Genomic DNA, 19,002 nt, shown 5'->3' on the forward strand with positions numbered 1-19,002 from the left:
TCCCTTGCAGATAACGAAGCACTATGAAGAAGTTGTAGACATGGAAACGTTCCTGGACCATCACTGTAGGAGATGGAACCGCCCATTTACTGTTTTACAAGATAACTGCTGCTGTAGGCTGAAGGCTTTTGGTTATTATAATAATGAGTTTGGTTTTGTTTGAAGTTCGCAGCATGCAATACCGCCTTATAAACCTGCTAAGCTACACAAAATGATCACCAGAAACGCTTATATTTTTGGGGAGGGGGCATTTTTTTAGTGACGAGAAGAAGAAAGGGAACAAGAACAAAAAATAACAAATGTTCACAAAGTATTTAAAAAGCTGCTGAGCCGAGCTGCTTGAACAATACAAACATGGACTCACAGATGATTGAGTAATAACAATGCTTCATGATGTCACTTGAAACTTAAAGGGGCCCTTTAATTGTAATTTTCAGGTTCATATTTGTATCTTGTATCTTTACCGTGACATGTCTCCACACTTTAATGTTCAAAAAGCTCTTTATTTTTCTCGTACTGCCTGTGATGCATCACCTCTGTTCCCCCTCTGTCTGAAACCAGACCTGCTCTGATTGGTTAGCTGGTCGGCTCTGTTGTGATTGGACAATACCTTAGAGATGTCCCGCCCCTTAGTCTATCACGTATAATGTGTAGGAGCGCTAGCTAATAGGAGCACGACTGCACAAAGTAATGTCACTATGTTAAGGAAGTAAACAAAGGAGTCCAATGGAGGCGTTTCAGGCGGGGTCGGGGGGGGAGAAACCTATATAACGTACTACAAAAAAAGCCTAGTAGGGCGTCCTCAAGAAACATACTCAAGATGAGAGTCAGATTTACATTTATAGTGTTAGATTTGAGCGGTTGCCTCCTTGTAATTTAATTATAAGCAGTTTGATTGGGTATGTAATTCTACCGGAGCCAGACAAGGATACAACTGGCTCAAAAAGTTAATTTCCCACCCTGATGTAAATGCTCTGTGAAAGGTCTCTCATTTGCATAAGGCAGCATATACAACATCACTGTGCGTGGTATGGCCGGTGGGTCTGCTTTGCATAAAAACTGTTAGGCACTGCGAGGGCAAATGCGTCAGTCAGCGCACCGGGGCGCGTTCCCCCCAGGAGGAAAATTCAATTGTTCTCACCCAACGCAAACCTGCAACCCAGGTGTACTGTAGTAGAACAAACAGCAGCGCTACATCGCAACACATGTCCCTGTAAATGTCAATAAGAGTGAGTGAGATGGAGGAACAACATGGAGCTTGAAGTGATGCTTGGAAGCTTGAGGTTGTGTTTGCATCTGTTTCTATCTTTGTTTTTACTGAAGCCAGAAAGATCTTTAAAGAACAGCTGTACCCACGTTATACAACACCCCTGCTTTACTGGCATTAGTTTCAACCTAAAACCTTCCTTTGCTTTTACATTTGACTTAAAATCATACTGCTGGTTAGTCATTTATCTCTTTTTCTTTCAGTCTTGAACTTGTTTTGTCGTGGATGATCAGCTCAGTGCCTACCAAAGACTTTTCAGGTGACTGCCAGAGGTCAAGGGTCATGTCAAACTTAACCTACCATATCTTACCATCCTGTCTAAAATCCTCTTTTCAGCATGGTTGCTGCTTCCATAAATAACCTCCGCATGTGTTTATTTTAAACCCAGAGCAACTGATAGTTAAGAAAATAACTGCTTATTTGCATATGCGGCATTCACACGGCAACTATATCCTGGATATGGAGTCGTATTTCAAGGGAAATACATGTCTCTTTAGCTCCTTAATGCTCCACTATACTCACCAACTAGACGTCAAATGTGTCTTTTTGCTCTTGGAGGTAGTGTTGAGTTGTTTTACTGATAAAAAAAACTCCCTGCTACGGGATTAAATGAAAATAGTAAACGAAAACATTAAAGTTGCAGGCTAGACAACAAACGAATGAGGGGAAACTCAGTAAAGCCCCAAAGTTCTGTAGATTCATCCCATTATTACAATTTAGAATATTTTACAGTCAAAACTAAACTGCCTGAACAAACTAATGGTAAATGGTTTAAAATAACTTTCAAAGTTTCACATTTTTCTGTTAAATAGGTCGATGAAAAGTCCAATAGACTTGGCTAAACTTTGCAGCGAATATCAATCACGCTGATTTATTAAACTGGGTCTCTATCCACAAAAGGATACAATAATTAGTTTGTATTATTCGGCCATTTCTCTTCTTATAACAATATTGTTTTAGCTGAGACTGAGTGACGCATTAGAGGGAGAGAGAGTGTTGGCCCTCGCTGTCCAAATATCATAAGACTGGAAAAGGGGAGAGTTATGTAAACAGAAATATTCAACAATTTTTTTCACTAATTAAAGCTGCCAGCGTAGCCAGAAACCAGACGCCAGTACAACACAGATGTAAAAAAAAAACTAAAAGCAACTTCCGTGTTTGACCAAGGAACAATGATAGCCTTTCATTAATTCATCTTCAAATAACCTCGAGTGGTGCTCCTCAGGATGTTGAAAACCAAAGACAGGAGGGCACAGGAGGCGTCACGTTACCTGCCACCGCCGTATGTCGAGTACAACTGGCCCTGACACCAAACACTTACTGTCCACTTACTTTAAGTCAAAGTGGACAGAGGGTCAACCCTGAAGATTTTAATCTCTGTCCCAATTTTCATTTGACTGAAGTTAATGCTTTGGTAGAGGAACATCCTGAACACCGGGGTCCTATTTTTTTGTTGTTCAATGCTTTTATCCATTTTGAGGGCTAAGGGAAAGTACAGTAAAGTGCTTTTTGGTAGATCCCTGCCGTGCACAACAACACCGTTTCACCAGGCAGACACAATTGCCCTTTCTCATTTCTCAGTTTTCCTCTCCTCGACTCCTCGCGTCTTAGTCCCGCCCACAAGAGATGTGAGTGGAGGAGTCGAGGAGGGGAACCGAGGAGAGAGGAGTGGAAGCAACAGGCGTTTAGAGAAATGACAAATCCTCTCCTCTGAGCGGTCCTTCTGAAGCGACGTCCATTAATGCTGACAGGAGGCACAGCAGCACTGTGTTCATGGCAATTTATATATTTACTTTTAATTCATTCACAACGTGGCCTAATGAGACAATAACAGGCTACAGATGCGGACAGCCGTCGGGGGAGAAATATTTCCTGTAGACATCTTAAATTATATATAGATATAAAAACACGGTCAAGCCAGCCCCCACGTTGTACTGCGGTGCGCGTATATCCTATGCACTATGGTACAGGCCTGTAAAAACTGCCTTCAAAATAAAAACGCTTACTCATAGTTGTCAACAACAAATATACCTTAAACATACCTAAAATATTGATATACATTGGAACTTTAATTAAGAAATATGTACTAAATAAGAAGACTAAGACATATCTCATGGCTGGTGGCTAATTTCAATCTTCACCCAGGGATTTAAAGAATGTCCTGATATTATCTGAGTGGCAAGCCTGAAATGAAATGGTTCTTTGATTATGGACCGTTTTATAATTGTTCTTATCTAAAAACAGAGGGACGATAGGTCATATGTGAGATTTCGAAAGGTGTTTTATTTTGGAAATCAGACATCATACAAAATGTCATGTTATTTTTGGAGTGATATTATGTGATGGCTTTTTATAAACTCCAATTGAAATTCGAGAAAAGAAAATCTAAATTTCGACTTTTAAAAATGTCCCACTACTTTCTCATTATTCTCACTCCTTCTTCATGTGGCCCTAATCATCTTCTTCTAAAAAAATAAATAAATCTAATGTATAGATTGTTTTCTAAATGTCTGATTATTTTTTCAAATTTCAGACTTTTTTTTCTAAATTTCGACTTTTATAAATTCCCACTTTTTGATTTTCTTTTCAAACTTCTGAACTGAGGAGTCGAGGAGGCGAAAATTGAGAAATGAGAAAGGGCTATTATGGAAGTGCATCATGCAGCATCTTACAATAGTTCAAAATACATAAATAAAAAGAGAGTCTCTCCTTTGTGAAGTAACTGTAATCGCTGGGATTCTGGTAAAGGTCATTGCCCCCACACTGATCTATTGACCAGATTAGGACTTAATCGACTAGAGTGCAGAACCACTCAGATATTGATGTGATGCTTTTGCTTTGAATCTTAATCATGAAAAGCAAGTATTTATAAGATATCACTTAGCTTTCCTGGGCAATTTTAACTACTTTCTGACATTATGTTAAGTAAATGATTACTCGTAATACTTTCTCCATTTAACCATTGATAAATGAATGTCTGTCACAGCCCTCGATTAGTAGTGTGCCGAGCTTAGCCACTCAATGCAGCGAAACGAAGGCTTTTTACTCTTCTTACAAAGTTGTAAATGCTTAAAGTAATTTTTGCAAAGATAAATGTAAGATACTGTATATATGTGTATGTTGCTGTCAGCCTCCCTCGCTCTCTAAAAGAAAATCCCATCAAGCATTAGACTCCAGCTGAGGGTTTAAGCCGGGTCTGCTTCTTGTTTCTGCTCAGAGCGATACCCGCTGCAGTAAAGAGGGGTTCTACCAAATACCTGGAGAGGGACGTCTCCGTGTGTAAAAAAAACAGAGATCAAATTTCATTTTCAGGTGAGTGAGAGAGCACATGGAACGACCCTCGGGCGACTCTGCGGCTCTTCATCAACAGCAGCTATGAGACTGCGGTGGGAATGGACTCCCAGGGCCTAACAGCTTGATTTGTGTGTGTGTGTGTGTGTGTGTGTGTGTGTGTGTGTGTGTGTGTGTGTGTGTGTGTGTGTGTGTGTGTGTGTGTGTGTGTGTGTGTGATAGTGAGTGATGAATCACCACTTGTGAACAGCTTTAACCACTATATAAGCAATACGGTGCACAGAGTGAGTTTAGCAGTTAGGACCCCTGCATATGGAACCACATAATACCCCCCTGCTGGTCGTGGACTGAGTCCTGCCAGAACCGTCTTTACTGCGTATGTCTCTCCCTGCCCCCCCCCCCCACACTGCTTCAATAAAAACAGGCAAGAAATACGGCCACAAAAAAAAGCAGTACGTGTGTAAACAGTGTGTGACAGAGTGTAACAATCAGGGGGTTTTCAGTACTGTTTATTTCTTCGTCACTAAAAGGAAAATGAGCATAACATAAATCATGTCTAAAAGGTGTAAATAATATCTTAACTTGATTGGTATTTTGGGAATAAACCATACCGGAATCAATGGATGTAAAATGATCTGTACTTCAAGACAAAATTCCACCATAATTTTCAACACGGACCTGTGGTGTACACCTTTCCTAAACAGCGGGCCGGAGCTAACCACAAACAGGTTTAACAGCGAGTCCCACAATGCAAATAAAGCCGTACAATATGTCAACACTGTAGTGTGTGTTTTATACGGAAATACAGTTTTATTCATCTGCTTTCTTATTACAGTACATAACACAAATATTCCCTATTCTGCTCATTTTTAGGTACATATGTCTCTACTCTGACATGTTTACCTGCCTTAATGTAATAAAAGTGCATTATTTTTTCCTCATACTGCCTGTCCTGGAGTGCCTCTTGGTTAGCTGTTGTGATTGGTCAACCGCTTGTCCCGCCCCCTTACGTACAATGCGTTGGAGCACTAGCCAATAGAAGCGCGAGCGAAACGAAGTGATGTCACTATGTTCAGGAAGTAAAGAAAGATCATTTACATGCACAGAAAGCTTTATTACACACTACAGGAAAGGGAAAACCCCAAAGAGCATAGTAGGGCCTCTTTAAGCACAGTTCCAACTCATGAATAAAAGATAAAAAGTATTCATCATAATTTCCTAATGCCCAAGGTGGCATACATCAATATGCAAAAACAGCAGTTAAATATTCAGTCTATTTAAAGTCAAGCCAAGCAGAAGCAGGATTTAGGTTAAGTCGTTGTGTTTTTTTTACAGGTTCAATGTGGCTGCTCTGGTGAGTTGGGGACAGGAGTTAGCAGAAGGACAGCAGCTGGGACACTGTTTGTATATACAGTTGATGCTACATTAGACATTGTCTCAGCAGAACTGGGTGAATGTGGCTGGTTAGTTGCATAATGCAGCGACGAAGGCGACATAAAAACTGCAAGAGAATCGAGCTTGAAAGAGCAGCCAGGGTTTAATGTCCTTTTGTTTTGATGGGGAAACACCTGGTTAACAACTGCTCCCTCTGACACAACTTCATTATAAGTTAAAGTGTCAACAGAGTTGTTTATCCTCTTGTTGGTTGAGCATATAAATGAGTGGCTTTTCTCAACCCAGCATCTGTCATTTCCCTCTCCAGTCATTGTCACGAATAAAAAACATTTAAAAATGAACTGCAAGCTCTGAGTGCACGGTCCTTTTGCCAATATGAAACCCTGTTGAGCACCGGGAGGCAGAAATTATGTGATTTAACTGATTTGTAGTCCAGTATCGCACCGACCGCAGTGTGTGTTGTGTCCTTTTGTCCTTGTGCCAGATGTCAGGATGTGGTGTACAGCTCATTAGGATGCCAACAGGCCTCTGCACCGGTGTGAGGACTTTTCACTCGGTGATTTTAAATCCTGTTGACCCTGTTTGAGAAGCCGTGGGGCTCATAAGGTAGCGGCGCCTGCAGTGCTGTGGTATTGATGGTTGTACAGCACGGCAAGTAATGATGCACACACAGCGACAGCCATTGCCTCAATGAGTCATTAATCAGTGAGGGAATCCTGCTCCCTCCTTCTGACTGGGAACAACCTTCATTAGCAGCCGAGTGTGTGTGTGTGTGTGTGTGTGTGTGTGTGTGTGTGTGTGTGTGTGTGTGTGTGTGTGTGTGTGTGTGTGTGTGTGTGTGTGTGTGTGTGTGTGTGTGTGTGTGTGTGTGTGTGGTTAACTACACCTCAGTGTCTGCAGGTGTAGGCATTTATCTTTCTGTTTGTCAGTGTGTGTGTGTGTGTGTGTGTGTGTGTGTGTGTGTGTGTGTGTGTGTGTGTGTGTGTGTGTGTGTGTGTGTGTGTGTGTGTGTGTGTGTGTGTGTGTGTGTGAGTTTTTTTATCTTCCGCGTCATCTTTGTTGATGATGTTGTTGTTTGTGCCGTTCTCTGGCACAGGAAGAGAGAGAGGCACGGTGATAATCATAACAGCGGCTCCAGCAAGGAGGAGAAAGGAGAGATCACAGAAGGAAACAGGAGGAGGAGAAAGATGATGAGAAGGAGGAGAAGAAGAAAGAGGAAGAGGAGAAGGAGGATGAGGGGAGCAGCTGGTTCTTGTTCCTCTGCTGCCCCCCACACATCAATGCAGGAGCTATCAGAATGTACCCTCCCGCAATTCCCACTGTATGGGTGTGTGTGTGTGTGTGTGTGTGTGTGTGTGTGTGTGTGTGTGTGTGTGTGTGTGTGTGTGTGTGTGTGTGTGTGTGTGTGTGTGTGTGGCAGCATGCAGTGCAGAGCTGTAAGTATTACCCAGGGGATCAGGGCATATTTCAGGTCACAAACCAGCTACAGATTTAATTTGGAGAGGAAAAATTTGATTATGTTCTCTCAGGCAAAAACGGCTCAATGTAACCGAGATGACACAGGTGAACACACACATCCGTGGAAGGGGGTATATCGACACACATAATTAAACATACATGTGTGGGAAGTGGGTACCTTTTATCACACTGGTAGGTATTGGTGAATGTGGTAATGTGAAGCAGTGAAAATAAAATTCCACGTTTAAAATCAGAGTTTCTTTGGAGCTAGAAAAAAGTGTACCGTTAAAATATGGCTTGATTGTCTTACGCTGTGACTGTACTGTAGTCGCAATATCACCTTACATTTATATATCACAGAAATTCTGAGTAGACTTTTTTTCAAACACGTATCTACAGTACATTTTGAGCACCCATTGGAAGAAATGCAATTCGATGCCTATGCACACAACGCTACAAAACATAGGTCTCACAGCTTCTAGGCTAAAATGTTACATGTAATACCGTAAACTGCAGTATTGAGATGTTAGTCCTCGCTGTCACTCAGCGGGCAGAGGAGGGTTTGGTGCTCTCTCACCTTCCATTGTCCTGAAGTTTGCTGCTTCAGTGCAACATAAACTCAGGACAACAGGAAATCCTTATAGCCTACTTCCTGTCAATCCCTCTAAACTGCAACTAAACACAAATCAGCACATGTATTGGTAGGATTTATCTTTTGAGTTAAATTGATTGAGTCATAGGCTATGTACGGATTGATTTTATTACTAAGTTAATTGTTTTCCCTATGAAATGCAATCCAATTACGCTGATGATGTGCTGCCAGTTGCTTGTGTGCAGATACGGTAAGCGGTTGATCTGCATACGTCCACCACATTCATGAACTTACTCAGTGATGTGAAGACAGCGCCCTTTTAATTAATAGAGTAAGAATAAGGAGAATTTCATTGAGTCACCACGTTATATGTCAATATTTTCTAGCGTCTTTGGATTAATGAGTTCAAGCCAGTGCACTTTTCTTTAAAGAAATGCAGCACTTCTATTTAAATCAGGACATTTGATTCAAACAAATAAACCAGAAGATTTTAATCTACACAAATCTTGTTGAACGTTTTTTAAATGTTATTATGTGGACATGGTGTCGGCAACACACCTTAATAGACAGCTCGGGGTTACTAACATGACCAGTAGACCATTCACACTGAAGTCCTGTCCTATCGGGCTATTTCTTGTTTGAAGGCAAGTATTATTGAACCTAATGGTTTCTGTACCAATACTAAACTAACTTGGCATTTCAATAAGCATCCTCAAATGCATCAGTCCTGTGCAAAAATTAAATAGATCAGACAAAATAATTCTACAGTACTTAAAAAGTCCCTAAACCCACTATATTGAGACAACTCTATTCCCAACCCTAGAACAGCGAGCTAACCAGTACTGGTGTGGGAGCATCTTGTCACAAATGACTGTGTGTTTTAGTAAACTTGTTTGTTCGGCATGAAAATAATGGATGCCAGGTGGCGTGACGTTTGACAGAATCAATCCCCAACAACACGGCGCCCCGGCAAAGTGCCACACAGTAAATCCCACTCGTCTCACTTAGAATAAACTGTCCTGGAAACCTGCACGACATAACGGCCCGAGATACAAAATGAGAAGCGTAGTGGGGAGGTTTCAACCCTCATCTGAGCAGGGAAGGCTGACTGAACACACACATTTCTCAGCAGCTAACAGCATACACTCATTCTCATGCAACAGTCATTCTTGCTCAAGGGCAGCTGACTGGTTTTTATTCACTTTCCCTGTCCGGGTATTCCCACGGGCTCTCACATTTGACATAAACACACTCCTCAAACTCCTCGGCTCCCACTAACCCCATAAATATTCTTCATAATGTCAAAATAAAGGTGGCCTTTATTAATACCCAAGGGGAAACTAAGTCGGCAGTGGAAGGAAAGGGTAATAAATGGCAAATAAAAAAGAGGATAAATGTCTCTCTGGTGCAAATCGAATACTAATTGCTCAAACAAGTTTGATATATTGGAGCCACATAGGGGATACAAAAAGATCTCAGTCCTGTGCAAATACAGAATTACATGAAATACATTTGGTGTGAGGCACTCTCTTACTCACTCAATCGCTGCAATGCAGACGAAGGCTAAGCATGACGAAGGATTTCCAAGCAAAATATTTTTGAATCTCATCAAAATACACCATCTGTAAAAGGGTAAATTGTTGCTCTGTGGGACAAAGACCCACAAACACACACACTTACACACACACACACACACACTGCCCTCTGCTGGAAGCTACAGAGGCTCAGATACACTACTGTAGTTTCATACAAGAATATACTCTGCATTGTTTTTAACAGAATCAGGAATCCTTTATTTACGACTTTGCAGCAGCAAAAGTATAGTGCAAGTAAAGGACAAAGGAAAAAGAGAAGACTCGCCAAATAAAACATGTCAATTCAAAAGCCTAACTTAAATAAATAGGCAAGCACTCGTTATTAAACATATAACTAAATAAGTAAAAACCAATGGTAAAAAGTAAGATTACTTTCCTTTCAAGGTTCAAATTTTAAAGCTAAATATGTGTGCAAACGAGTATAACATGTAGGTTTAAAGATATGTATTATAGTCCAAACCATAGTGAGTAAGTAAGGTGCACAGCTTCAAAAAATAGTATATCACAGAGGGCTACCTGATCTTGGACTTCTCGGATAAAGAAATGTGCAGAGATTAGAGGCCGCACTGAATTGAAGATAGCCGCCGTGCCCTCTGACCTCCCGTTTCCCCTACATGTTTTTCTTCTTCAGTGAGATACCCTTTACACACACACACACACACAGACAACACACACACACACACACACAGACACAGACACCTCTCCACAGGAAATGTTTGTTGTCTTTACATTTCCTAAAGCCCTTATGGGGAAGCAATGCTGACACAAGCACTTTTAACTTTCAAGCGAGATAGTGAAACGGTCCGATCAGCAGCACGGATCATCCTGCCGCCTCTGCCCTCGTTGTAAATCACTCACTCTTACACGAGGACCACACCAAAACACTACTGCAACACTTCAGAGCTGGGATCTGCTTGGAAATGTGGTTTAAACCTAATTCAAAGTGGCATTGAAACTGTTCTTATTGCAAGATATTGTCACTGATGCACTGATTGAGTCAAGACAGTATTCATTTTAAAGAAATCTATGATAGATGTGGATATAAGTAGATGAAAGGAAGGGCTGTATTTCATTCCATCCTTAAAAAAAGCCGTAATTATTGTAGATTCATTCTAATAACACTGGTATTAAAACTGCATGTGCTCCTCACTTTATCTGATGGTTAAAGAATTAATTTCAAAATCACTCCCCATCTCTTTTAGTGAAAATCCTAATTTCCTGATGTTCATCTTCCAGAATCAAGTCTGCAGAAGTGTTTCATTTCATCAGCCAAGTCTACAGTCTCCTGCTTTGTGCTATTAATACGTTTGCGAAGAGTGCATGTCACTTTTATGAAAATAGATTAAGCTTTTTGAAAAGACGCCGTTGCTTGAAGCGAGCGTGCTTTTGAACTCTCTGTCTGCGGTAAGCTTTGAGATTCTGAGCACCTAGAGAGAGCATTAAAAAGGCTGCAATAAAAACTGCAAAGGGCACCTTGTTGTATTGTGCCGGGAGCAGGAAGACAGCAAAGACACAGTGAGTGGACAAACACAGGGTGGGATTTCCTCTCCTGCTGACTGGCTCCTGCCCTGCATTGTCCCTTTTCAGACGCTGGCCAAGTGTTGCTCGCCAAGGAGAATAACAAAACGTGTCCGTCACGAAACCGCACACAAACACACAGACACAATCAAACAATATGCATGATCTCACTCCCGCACACACACGCATGGAAACTGACCCGAATCTATCACTGTGCCAGTTTCCTGAACCGATTGTAACATCATTCTTATTTATGCACCCAGAAAAACAAAGTGCCGTTTAAACGGGAGGAATACTGCAGACTGAGCAGTAATGTCTATAATATTTCTGAAATAACCCAATGTTTTTGCCGCAGAATTAGGGTGGCAGATTTAATTTGGCAAAAGGGATAAAGAGTCTAGCGTTGCATGTAGTCTAGGGCGACTATTTTGGGGATTTTTCTACAAATTCTTCATTTTCTTCAGGAAAATGTGAGAAATATCCATTCCCGTTTCTCAGGGAGACGGTTGAAGGTCTTAAAAGTTTTGTTTTGTCAGTATTACATACAAATAATAACTGTTTCAATGATGCAAAACAGGAATAAGCAGCAGATTTTCATACTCGAGTGGCTCAAACAAGCCAAGGTTCGAACGGAAATTGATAAAAAATATTAGATGGATTTTCGTACAATTGATTAAAAGCTTCATAGTGATCATACTGTATTTCAATGTCAAGAAGAGCCTACTTGATATTGAAATGATGTTGCCCTGTTTGAATCTACAAGGCTTCTCACCTGCAAATCAACTGAACTGAACCAATAACATTTGCTTTTCTGGATTTACAGTAGGCTAAGATAATCGACCTTCAGCTGCTTAAGGTTATTATATTGTACGTATTAATGATTTGCTTAATCAAGTAGCTCATGAGACTGAAACATAAAACATAAGTGACCAGCTGTTTGTTGCACACTTTTCCAGACTTGATGCATTTAAACTAAGATTCTGTTCTCTTTTATCAGGTGCATCTTTCTTATCAAACCTTTACTGTTTTAACCGAGACACGATGATTCTTCTGTTTAACATGGAGAGTGTTTCTAAAAGCGGCTGCAGGAGCTGGAAACTGAGTGAGTCACTCTGTCTGAGCTGATTGATTAATGTCTTCACCAGTCGCTACTTGAATCTACTGCAGTCCTGCCAGACAGCCAATAATGAATGACACTCAACAAACAATTAACACTTTGAACCAAATTCCCACGCGTCCATGCACACACAACTGACACTGTTACTTCAGACAGACAGAGGAGGCAGTGAAGGTGAGCTGCAAAACACCACAGATGTCTCGAGCGCCTCAACAACTCCACATCTTAGTGTTTTGCACCATGTATGTTGAGTTGTTGGAGGAGCACGCAACATAAGATTTTCATTGCCAACATATACGTTGTATATGCTGTGCATATGACCAATAAAGCCTTGAAACCAGATGTTCCCTGATCACACGTACACAATGTCTGTTGCTTTATATTTATAAAAGGAGAGTTAGCAGAATACTGAATATATGTTTAAAACCTTGGGTAAGGTAACTGACTAACATTTATTTCCAAGTTTTATTTTTTTTTTAAACCTTAGATTGGAAAACAGTTTGAAAAATGAAAAGGCTCTTCGGAGGAACACTTATGTGAGAATGCTGTTCATTGACTACATTTCAGCATTGTGCCCTCCAAGCTCATCATTAAGCTCAGGGACCTTGGGTTCAACAGCGCCCTCTGTGACTGGATCCTGAGCTTCCTGACGGGCAAATCCCAGGCAGTGCGGATGGGGAACATCACATCCTCCACCTTGACCCTCAATCCTGGAGACCCTCAGGGTTGTGTGCTCAGCCCTCTCCTCTACTCCCTGTTCACGCACGACTGCGTGGCCACACACAGCTCCAACACCATCATCAAGTTTGCTGACAACACGACCGTCATCGGCTTGATCACAGACGGTGACGAGGCGGCGTACAGAGAGGAGGTCAGAGCCCTGACATCTTGGTGCCAGGACAACAACCTCCATCTTAACGTCAGCAAAACAAAGGAGCTGATTGTGGACTACAGGAAGAGGCAGAGAGAGGCACACACAACCATCACCATCGCCGGGACTCCTGTGGAGAGAGTCAGCAGCTTCATGTTCCTCGGGGTAAACATCAGTGAGGACCTGACATGGACACATCACACCAGGGTCATATCCAAGACGGCTCGACAGCGGCTCTTCTTCCTCCGCTGGCTGCGGAAGTTCAACATGGACTCCAGGATACTCTGCAACTTCTACAGGTGCACCATCGAGAGTATCCTGACTGGCTGCATCACCGCCTGGTATGGCAGTTGCACCGCCCTCAACCGTAAGACTCTACAGAGGGTGGTGAAAACTGCTCAGCACATCACCAGGATGGAGCTGCCATCCATGGGGGACCTCTACACCCAGCGGTGTAGGAAGAAGGCCGGTAGCATATTAAAGGACCCCCATCACCCCAGCAACAATCTGATCTGTCTGCTGCCGTCTGGCAGACGGTACCGCAGCATCCGGACCAAGACCACCAGACTCAGGGACAGTTCAGTGATTGTCATTGCCTGGCTCAACATTTGAACTATATTGCTTGGCTAATTCAAAATACAGGGCCAGATGTGTCCTTTCATTAAAACATATTTAAGAAAAACACCCTGTCTGATTAAAAAAATATTGTTTGGATCAAAAAATATTTGTATCAAACAATCTGCTGGTTATTATCTTCATTAATACGGTAATTGTTACACATAGAAATGGAGTGTATTCAACTAATTCAATTAACACATTTGGTCTAAAATATTATGTCTTGATGTACTGTAGGGTGTGCAAAGTGTGTGATATTATATAGCGTTTAATCCATTAAAAAAATTGTGAATAGACGTCTTTTTAAAGGGGCCCTATTCTGCTCATTTTCAGGTTCCATATTTCTATTTTCTGCCTGACATGTCTCCACACTTTAATGTTCAAAAAGCTCTTTATTTCTCTCATACTGCCTGTGCTGCAGCACCTCTTTTCACCATCTGTCTGAAACCAGAGCCCAGTCTGCTCTGATTGCTTAACTGGCCGGCTCTGTTGTGATTGGTCAACCGCTAAGAGATGTCCCGCCCCTTAGTCTATCATGCACAATGTGTTGGAGTGCTGGCTAAAAGAAGCACAAGTGTTACATAGTGATGTCACTATGTTACTGAAGTAAACAAAGGAGTCCATTTCAGGCAAGGCTGAAATTACAGAAGTTCCTTCCGGGGGGAGTTACTCTCCCACACACTCCCCCCGGAAGGAACTTCTGTAATTTCAGCCTTTGCAGACCATTTACATGCGTTAAAGCCTATATAACAAACTACAGGTAAGCATATTAGGGCCCCTTTAAATGTCAAATATCTGGAAGTGATCGTATCTGCCAACAAGGGAAGTCAGGTGTAGTGTAGAGCAGTAAAAAAGGGAAAGTAGGGTTAGGGTTGCACACTGAATTAATTCGTCGTTTTTAAGATACTGTTTCCGATACATTTCATCAGCCAACAGTGAATTCCGTTCTGAAATGTAATCAACATTACAACCCGTATGGTTTGACCCCTACAGTATTTCTTTTCACGTGGAGTGCAGGAAACTAACATGGTCATGGTGTATTCTCCTGAGAAGATCAACATGTAGAGCAAGGCGTTAACAGCGTCAGAGATAGAGGCTGGAATCCCAGCGGAGCAAAACAACATGTATGCACTCTGAAGTCCAGGAGGAGCTCAGCTCAGGATGAAAGTGCTAGCCCGATGGATAGAGAAAGAAAAAAGAGCCGTAATCCTGGTTAAGACAGAGCGTTACACAATAGACAGTGGATGATTTGAAAAAAAAAAGTGCTTGTTTGGGGATTTTCAAGGTCACAGGAATACAGACTTTTTTTTATAACAGGGCTGTGAACTTTGCAAGGATTCAAGGCTTTAAAGACTCCGCTCTGCAACGACCAATTAAAAATACAGGATAAGGCAAAGCGCGGTCAAAAGGCTAATAGTGTGTCTTTCTGTGAAGTGTTCCAATTACAAGCACCTTGATTTCATTTGGATGTAGGAACTCGGTAGTAAAATAAGTCGACTGCCTACAGTATGAAGAAAAGCCTGTGATTCTGACTATTTATCAAAAATGAAAATAGCTTTCTGGTTCATTTCTGTAATTTTAGATTTATTTTTAATATTTCTTTTACCTTTTTAAAAACAGCTGGTGATTTTTACAATGCATTAACTGTTTAATTTTAACAGTATAGTATCTCAAATGTTTTGAATAAAAGAAAAGCACCTCACTGTTGAAATGTCTAATGCCTGATAAACACTTGAACCCCAAAGATTCTGCACCATAAGAAAAGAAACATCCAAGAAAAATCAGTGTGTTGATAAATGACTCGATGATTATGAAAATTGTTGGTGATTACCTTTCCGTTGAGCCTGTATTTGATTCATCGACTAATAATAAAGCCACTTATTTCTTCTTATTAAATTACTCTAAATGATCAATTAGGATGTCACTGATTAAATCCAAACCTAGCACTATTGTCTAAAGAAGTTGCAAATCATACCATTATTGTAGAATTATTCACGTACATAGATAGATATCCTACTTGTGTTGTCCCACATCTTTGCTCTGTCTCTTGTGATGCCTTTTAACTTGGATTGCTTCCCATTATGTCTTGTAATAAACTTTTATTAGGTTATGGGCGTATGCTTAAAATATCTGTTAACTAGAAGGTTATTTTACAGTTTCATTTATCTCAAGAGACTCTAAAATGTAAATGAGAAGCAGTAAACATTGGGAAGCATGACATTTCCAAGATGCCACATTTCACTGTTTGTTCAATTTAAAGCTGCTTGTTTACAAATGTTTTGGCACCAGTGACACTGTTTACTCTACTTGTGTGCTCAACATTTCCTCCATCCATATAAAATGGATTCTGCTGTATTCCTCACACATCTACCGGCACATCGGAACACGTCTTTGGTGAAAAGCTTCAAAGATGTCAATGCAATGAGAAATATGTGAAACGACGTGAGGGTGTGCAACGACGATGGGGAATACACCAAATCTGCAACACCATCAGAAGTGGAGAAAAATAAAAGCATCTGGGACATTCAAGTGCATCATTTGTAGGTTTCCTACTGCACATCAAGTAATACTTCATTCATGTACCAGAAGATATTAACGAACACGACTGCTGATGAAGTCAAACTACATAATGGAAGCAGTTTCTCCAGTTTTGTTTCCACTCCGCCTAATATTCCTCTTTAGTAAATTGGCCCTCCTCTGGTGCAGTGTGTGTGTCCCATCTAATTAAGAAGACTCTCTCTCTCTCCATCTGTCTTTATCTCTCCATCTCTCTTACTCCATCTCACACACACACACCATACATTCTTTGACATCTATATATATATATATATCTTACAGCTTTAGTTACTTTACCAATTAAGATGTTTGCATGATAAATTCAAGAGCTTTACAGTTCATTATAAATTAATCCAGCCAACAGTTTACACAAGACCAATTTAGCTGAATAATCACTAGCCAAAGAAATTAAAACACTATAGACATTAATTCATATATTTTGAATCATAAGCATCACGTTTTGTGGTTGGTTTTGTTCGTTTGTTTTGCATCGTGTACTATTTTATTATTTGTTCAAGTACATTTAGCTGATTTCTTCATAAGTAACATTTCCAATGCAGGGGTTGTAACAGAGTATTTTTACATTGTGGTACTAGTACAACAATCTGAATACTTCTTCCAGGACCACACACACACACACACACACACACACACACACACACACACACACACACACACACACACACACACACACACACACACACACACACACACACACACACACACACACACACGTACACACACACGTACACACAAAATGAAGTTCTGTAGCAAGCCAGCTAACTTGCATGCCATTTTGCATTGAAAAGTAAACATCTAGTACCCTAGTTTACACAATAAATCATTTAAGGACAGAATTGAAAGGGAACAAATAACAGTTTCACTCCTTAACCACACATGCCAGGACAGTTTATCCGTTTGAAAACGCGTTAACGAGAAGCTTTAACACTAAAAAGCATCCTACCTGTAGTAAATCGATTTACTGACACAGCCGTCACCTCTCCATCGTCTTTATCAGTTTTCATAACGTCCCCGGTCTCCAGATAACGCCAGTATTTTCTCTCACCAGCTTTTCCTTAATTCTCACAGGAAATGAGTAAACACAGAGGAGTACGTTTTGTCCGGTGGCTACATTTAAAAAAGTCACGGTAGTCTCAAAAGGTAATGAACGACGTTCACCAGGTGTTCGTGACAGCACGCGCCCGCGGAGTGCCTGAACCAGGAACCACGCCCACCGCGCGCTGCAAGCACGAGACCTCTGATTTGTCCAAACATGCCCCAAAGTGTCCAATGTTAGAGCAGGCTGAGAGGATGCGTTGATATTAGTTTATTGATGGATGAACAGCTATTGGAAGTGACATCTGCCACCAGCATCTTTGCACAGCAGCAGTAACTTGTGCAGGTACAAGTAAACTGTATGTTACTGAATGAGTTTCTCTTTAAAAGGTTAAAACAAATCCTTATTTAGCCTATAAACTAAGGCTAAAGTTAGGGTTAGGGTGATTTTTGTAATACTTAATGGAAAAGTGTCAAGGCTAAACTAAGGGGCTGATATTTCTTGGTACATTGTTTCAGTAGTTGACAGATACGCATAATATCTGATAAAATAAAGGATACATTTTCACCACAGTTTCAGCACTTTACAACTTCCTCTACACATTTTCTGGCCCTATCCTTTTGGAAAATTATGGGTATGGACCAAGACAACTCAACATAAGGCATGTCGTTTTATGATCTTCTATAGAAATGTTTCCAAAACTATTTCCAAAGCATCCAGAATTACAATGCAGTACCATCTCATATGAAGCCAAAGCCTGTGCTGTAGCTTTGTGGTATTATCACCAAAAGGTATGTTCACCATTTGTGATTGTTTTTAAACAAAGCATTACAATTAAAATGTATTACCCATCCATTATTACAGAGGCCAGCTGTCCAAATGGTGCTGTTTTTAAGCTGCATGCACCAGCTGTTGAAAGTTTGGATACTCACATGGGTGCTTTCATTTTTTAATGCTAAGCACCCCCAGTTAGATGTGCTTTATACAGAACACCTTCAAGAAAAAAAACACACTTTTACAAAGGTTGTATCCTAGGGACTTTATCTGATCAATCTTTTATTTGGATCTGGAGGTGGGAGTAAACCCTTTGATCATCACACTGATTTTGAACCCAACAACTTCTTAACTTTTCGTTCAATTTGCTGTAAAAACTAAGGTAGAAGTTGTTAATGTTTTTGTTTTAATGGACTCAGATTGAAATCCAGCTGCTGCATCAACACAGCACTGCCACAGTAATGACTAAATCTGCTTTTTATCCTCTAAAAATAGCAATAAGAATCAAAGGTCTTGTATACACGTGAGATTTAGAGGAACTCATTCAACAGTGTGCTACGCGCTCTTGTTCTTGATCTTCTCAAAAAAGACAACTGCATCAAATGTAGGCTGCTACAATACAGAGAACCAAGACAGATGAGAACATTACACGGGCTCCAAGTTAGTTATATAACTCATTTTTAAGCGCTTGTGCTAGTTTATAAATCACATAACAGCCGAAGGCCAAAATATGTTTGCGATATGATTGAAGAATATAAACTCAGTTGGTCCCTTAGATCTCAAGGAAACAGGTTTCTGTGCCTCCAGTCAGAAAGGCAAACATGGTAAAGGTGGGTAAAGCTACAGCACACACCTTATAGCGATTATAGCGGTGCACAGTCTCAGGAACAAGTTTT

General features: G+C 40.8%; 1 protein-coding gene across 2 annotated transcripts in view; it reads right to left on the minus strand.

Annotated features, from left to right (window-relative positions):
• slc4a11 (solute carrier family 4 member 11) overlaps positions 1 to 17,412 on the minus strand; it is a 99,885-nt gene extending 82,473 nt beyond the window's left edge. Inside the window, exon 1 of one of the 2 annotated variants that reach the window (XM_063908938.1) lies at positions 17,240 to 17,412. In XM_063908938.1, coding sequence (XP_063765008.1) covers positions 17,240 to 17,300 — 61 coding nt within the window. In that variant the 5' untranslated portion in view covers positions 17,301 to 17,412. The remainder of the gene's footprint in view (positions 1 to 17,239) is intronic. The other variant, XM_063908941.1, reaches the window with a different exon arrangement.
• Positions 17,413 to 19,002: the final 1,590 nt, after the last annotated feature.

Source organism: Eleginops maclovinus, chromosome 19, assembly GCF_036324505.1.
Source record: "Eleginops maclovinus isolate JMC-PN-2008 ecotype Puerto Natales chromosome 19, JC_Emac_rtc_rv5, whole genome shotgun sequence".
NCBI lineage: Eukaryota > Metazoa > Chordata > Actinopteri > Perciformes > Eleginopidae > Eleginops > Eleginops maclovinus.